The sequence below is a fragment of the Lipotes vexillifer genome, unplaced genomic scaffold (assembly GCF_000442215.2).
Source record: "Lipotes vexillifer unplaced genomic scaffold, Lipotes_vexillifer_v1.1 scaffold774, whole genome shotgun sequence".
NCBI classification, from domain to species: domain Eukaryota; kingdom Metazoa; phylum Chordata; class Mammalia; order Artiodactyla; family Lipotidae; genus Lipotes; species Lipotes vexillifer.
Window position 1 is genome coordinate 832 of NW_006788102.1, and position 5,448 is coordinate 6,279.

At 56.7% G+C, this 5,448-nt stretch overlaps 1 protein-coding gene across 1 annotated transcript in view; it reads left to right on the top strand.

Annotated features, from left to right (window-relative positions):
* Positions 1–408: 408 nt before the first annotated feature.
* Positions 409–5,448, top strand: part of LOC103082863 (nuclear pore membrane glycoprotein 210-like) — a gene marked incomplete at its 5' end in the record, with an annotated part of 44,270 nt that continues 39,230 nt past the window's right edge. The window contains 2 exons of the mRNA XM_007461242.1: positions 409–639; positions 2,630–2,803. Coding sequence (XP_007461304.1) covers positions 409–639; positions 2,630–2,803 — 405 coding nt within the window. The remainder of the gene's footprint in view (positions 640–2,629; positions 2,804–5,448) is intronic.

Sequence of the window (5,448 nt, forward strand, 5' to 3'; positions counted from 1 at the left end):
TACATGTCAATTATATCTCAAAAAACAAGTTAATTAATTTTATAAAAGAGTACGTGTTTCCCTACGGACTCACCAGCAGTGTGTGTGCTCAGACTTTTGGATTTTTGCTAATCAGATGGCAGAGAAATTGTATCACAGTGTAGTTGTAATTTACTCTTTTAAAAATATTTCAGTTTGTCTGTAAGGTCTTTCATTTCTCACGTGGTTGAGATCAAGCTGCAGATACAAGAGGAAACAGACATGCCTTTCCTTTAATGAGCCTATAGGCCAGCTGGGGAGACAGACGCCCAAACAGATCATTTCCTGGCAGGACAACCAGCACCAAGTAAAGCGAGGACCAGAGAGTGAGCCACCCCAGCCCTGGCAGGCTCGCCTCTCCCAGGGAGACGTTGACGCTTCCCCTCTTTTCTCCCACAGGCTGTGGACCCCTCCTCTGTCGCCTTGGTGACCCTCGGCTCCTCAAAAGAGATGCTTTTCGAGGGGGGTCCCAGACCCTGGGTCCTGGAGCCTTCCAAGTTCTTCCGCAACGTCACCTCTGAGGACATGGACAGCGTCAGTCTGGCTCTCTTTGGGCCCCCTGCCGCCCGGAATCACCAGCAACACTGGATCCTCGTGACCTGCCAGGTCTTGGGCGAGCAGGTGAGTAGGCGGCCACCCCCAGACCCGCCTTGCCCAGAGCGAGGGATGGAAAGCCACGTCCCCCAAGCACCCCGCTGTGCCTCGCAGCATTATTTTATCTAACTGCTCGAGGCAACCCTGAGAGACAGCTGTGGCTGTTGTACCCATTTCACAGACAGGCAGACTGAAGATCAGGGTGGTGGGGTGATTGAGTGAGCATCATCTGGGCCTAGCGGGGTGCGGCGGCTGGGACCGCGCTACACACTGGCCAGTCCTGCCTCTCTTTCCACACCCGGAGCGATCTCTTGCTCCAGGGCGTCAGCACTCCCCACTGTCAAGTCCGGGTGGGATGAGATCGGGCTCGCAAAGTCAGAGGCCTCCAGGGTCAGGCAAGTATCAGTATTATAAATGAGTGAGACTGCAGACCCAGGGCAGGCAGATCTTTTCGGTGTTTCAGGATGAGCCGAGAATCCCAATATTTTTTTCTCTGAAATCTTTTTTTTAGATTGACATATAGTTGATTTACAATATTATATTAACTTCAGGTGTATGGAGTGTCTTGATTTTTTTTTTTTAATGCTGAAAACCAAAAAAATTAGCCTGGGTGGACTGAGCACAATGCACCTGTGATCCCTGCAGGGCCGGCATTGGCTGGATAGAGCAGCAGCTCGCCCCTCTGTTCCCCTGTGCCTGGCAGTCCCAGGCTCAGGGCTGCGCACTTGTCTGGTTATAGTAGGGGTGTAACCCTCCATTCCCAGGGTGCCAGGAAACAGAAAGCAAGGGGTGAGGAGGCCAGCATGAATCAAGAGAGATAGGAGAGAGCCCCTTTCTTGGAGGAAGTGAAGAACACCTTTCTGTGTTTATTTACTAGTACAAAGCATGTCAGTTGATGTTAAAACACACACACACACACACACACACACACACACGGCCCCCAGGCACCCTCATGAAGACGGCCACACTCAGACTGGCTTGGTGTGAGCGGAACAGATGCACAGTGAGAGGCCCACTTCCACTGGCTTCGTTGTTTTTTTTTTACAAAATCAATTGAAGAATAAGAAAAATAATAAATACCACAACAAGAATAAACTTAGTCAAAAATTAACGTAGAGAACTTTCTTATCCCTGGCTTGGCTCAGTCATCTCTGTCCCCCTCGGACGGTAGGAGTTGGATCCTCAGCAGGGTCGCCCTGAGGGCCCCCTACCCTGGTGCTCTGGGGTCGCTTCCTGGGGTGTTGGGGGTCACCCAGGACACTGCCCTCTGTCCTGCCTCGTGGTCAGGAAGGCTGAGGGGCTTCTGGACCGGACTGTTCTGGTGTGTGAAAGTGAGTGTCACTGAGGGGCCGGGGGCCGCTCCCTCAGGACCGGCCGTGAGCCGTGTTGCTCGTAAAACCGGGGGGCCGGGCTTCATTTCTGAGGTCCCAGCTCTGAAAGCAAACATAAATCTCCGTGTCTTTTCTTGCGCCTTTAATTTCCGTCTTTGCAGCCTCCAGCTGAGCTTCTCTCAGAGCCGAAAGGAGGGCAGGGCTGTGACTCCAGCACCTGCTTACCGGCCCCGCCCTCCATACCCCTCAGCTGGTCCCTCCCCAAGGGGCTCAGTCCATCAGACACACTCGGCAGTGCCTGCACCTCGTTGTGATGGGTGTCTTCAAGTCACTATGGATTCCTCATTCAAAACGCACAAGCTTGTCAATTTGCTCATCAGCCTTGGGGTCTTCATAGGGTCCCAGGAAGCTGCATGGTGTTCCGCTGACCCACCTCTTCCTCGGGTCCAGGAGCAGGCCGTGGTTCTGTTCTGTTAGTAGAGGGCGCCAGGGCCCCTGTCGGAAGGTCTCTTGCACGTTGAGGGAGCTCTCTCCTGGGCGTGTGTCGCTGGACCACTGTAACCCGCTTGGGCTGCGGGCATCACCACCATCCCAGTTCTGCAGAAGAGGGCGCTTGAGTCCCGGGGGCTCCCAGCGGAGCAGGGACTCGGGCGTGGGGTGTCTGACGGCTGCCTCTGCTCCGCCAGGTCATCGCCCTCACGGTGGGGAACAGGCCCAGCATCACGAACCCCTTCCCGGCGCTGGAGCCCGCTGTGGTGAAGTTCGTGTGTGCGCCGCCCTCCCGGCTCACCCTGGCGCCCGTCTACGCCAGCCCCCAGCTGGACCTGTCCTGCCCGCTGCTGCAGCAGAACAAGCAGGTGGTGAGTGGCCTTCTGGAGAGGCGGCGTGGGTAGGCCAGGCGACGCCCGGTGCTGCCCCCTCAGCCCTACACTCGCCTTGTCCGCTGGGCACTTGTCTGCGTGTGACACGTGGGGCCCGGGACCTGGAGGGGTGGGGCATCCCCTGCGTCACAGCTGCTGGTGGCAGCGCCCGGACTCTGTCGCCTCTCTGCGCGGGCACTTGGCGGTCTATACAGATCTCAATAGTGTTATGGCTAAAGAAACAATGTACAGACCTTAATTAAAAAGGACTTTATAGCTAAAATATGCTAACTGACCTCTGAGCCTTCAGTGAGTCATGGCAGTAACTTCAAAGGTCCCTGGTCACAGACACCCTAACAAGTACATATAATAATGACGAAAAAGTCTGAACTATTGCGAGAATTACCGGAACGTGACCCAGAGACATGAAGTGAACAAATGCTGTTGGGAAAATGGCAGTGACAGAATCTCTCGACACACGGTTGCCACGAACCTTCAGGTTGTAAAAACGAGGGGGCTGCGAAGCACATCTCTGAGCTGTGCCTGTACGCATTTTCATCTTTGTGAGTCTCTCTCTCAGGGCCCAGCTCGTGGTGGGAGCTCAGTGAATGATGGGTGGATGAGTGATCCAGGGACCCCTCCCCAACCCCCCCGCCCGCTGCCCTGATGCTGTAGGCTCACTTGCCTGGTGCCGAGGACAGGGCCGGGGGTATGGTCAGGCCTGAACAGTGGGTGCTCCTCCAAAGCCCCCTCAGCTCCAGCCTGTTCAACCCCAGGCTGGCCAAACCTTCTCAGTTTCAAAGGAAAAAACAGTCACATCCACGTGCCTCTTTCCTGTACTTAAACATGGGCTACTTGCTGAAGGAGCCGAGTCTGGCCGTCTTTCGGCTGTGACCTCGGGGTCAGCCCAGGGTTGTCTCTTGGCTGAAAGATGCCGGTCAGGCAGCGAGTGTGGCTCTGAATTGGCTCTCGTGTGTTGTAGATCTTTGCTCAGACACAGAATTGCCTTGTGATCCATCCGTGCTGGGATTCCAGAGCCGCAAGCCAGTCAGGCGTGGCCCCTGAGATTTATGGTCTCACCACGGGACCCTGAGGAAGATATATCCTTGCCACACATCCTGGTGCAAATCAGTTTCACTTTATACGTCTCCAAAGCCAGAGGCTGCCCAGGACGTGTTTGCAGAGTCGGTCACTGGCGAGGCCAGGCACTAAAATGGGGCTGACCTGTCGGAGTGACAAAGTGGGACTGCACTCCGGCCTGGCCCCAGTCCTCTGAGCTGCACATCAGCCGTGCAGCTCACTGCCAGAAGGTGACAGGCTGGGGCTTGAATGGAGCTGCCTCCTGACTCGTGTGCTGGGGAGAGGCTCGCCAGTGTCTGGCGAGGCCGGTGGGCTTTAAAATCAGACCAGAGAGTTCCACCCCTAAACCTGTGTGACCTTGGGCAAGTAACTTAACATCTCTGAGCCTCAGCCTCCCCGTTTGGGGGTGATGCCCTTGCCATTGGCAGGACCAGTGAACCTGCGAGCATGATTGATGCTTTGTTCGTGTCCGCGCCCCCCCCACCGCCCTGCCCCGCCCCGGGGAGGAAGAGGAAGGGAAGAACGTTAGTTTTCCACCCCGGGTCGCATCTGGAGGGGGCGCCTTGTTCTACCCACCCACAGTCACAGCTCCCGACTCGTGTCCACAATGGTTGTAAACTCCTTTGCATCCCCAGGTGATTATGCTGACCTGCATTTAGAATTTGGGACCTGCTTTGGCCCAGAGTTCTCCGGGGGCGAGGGAGGTGGGAGTTTGCTGACTGCATCAGGCGGGCCAGGGCGGCTCGCCGGCAGTACCGACACCCCTGCACAGTAAGGGCTCACTTCTCGCTCACGCGGTGTGTGCATCGCAGGGGGCTGGGGGCCCCGCTTCGTCGTTATCTTCCTTCCAAGACTTGGGCGGTGGAGCGGCCCCCGAGTTGAACGTGGGCAGAGAAGCAGAGCTGGCAGATCATGTTCTGACCATTCAAGCTTCTGCCCCCAGAACTGTCATGAGTCACTTGTCACATTTCACTGGCCAAAGCAAGTGATGCCCTCACTCCTGACTGCAAGGGCCAGAGGAGCCCAGTCCTTCCTCTTGGACCCGTGCCTGGTCAAGTATGAATTCTGCTGAGCTCAGGTTCCTGCCTGAGTGACACGAGCCAGGCCCCTTAAAATGCTCTCACGCGACCCTTATTTAAAACAGAGCCCTGGAAGGAGGATCTCGTGCAATTCCCACTTCACGTGGAGAAACTCCACAAAGTGGGTGGCTTGCCTGGGCAGAGGTGGGTTTGAGTCCGGGCTGTGGGAGCCGGGCGTCCATTCGGGCCGGGAGGGCGGGGTGAACCACGGTCTGGGGGAATGAGGCCGCTCCCCCACGGGCCCTGGGGAGCAGAGCTGCTCAGGTGCGCGCAGCAGGAGGTGGGCTTTTGGAGTGGAATCCTAGGGGCCTGCCGCTCAGCCGCCGAGGACCTCTGTCCCTTCCCTCCCCCGGGACCCGTCCTCACCCTCAGAGGGTGGATGGCAGCCCCCGTCACCGGCGTGGTCAAGGCCAGCTGAGAACTCGGCTCTGAAAGCTTTGCCATCCCAGTGGCTCTGGGACACTTTGGGGTGTAATTGGCATTCCT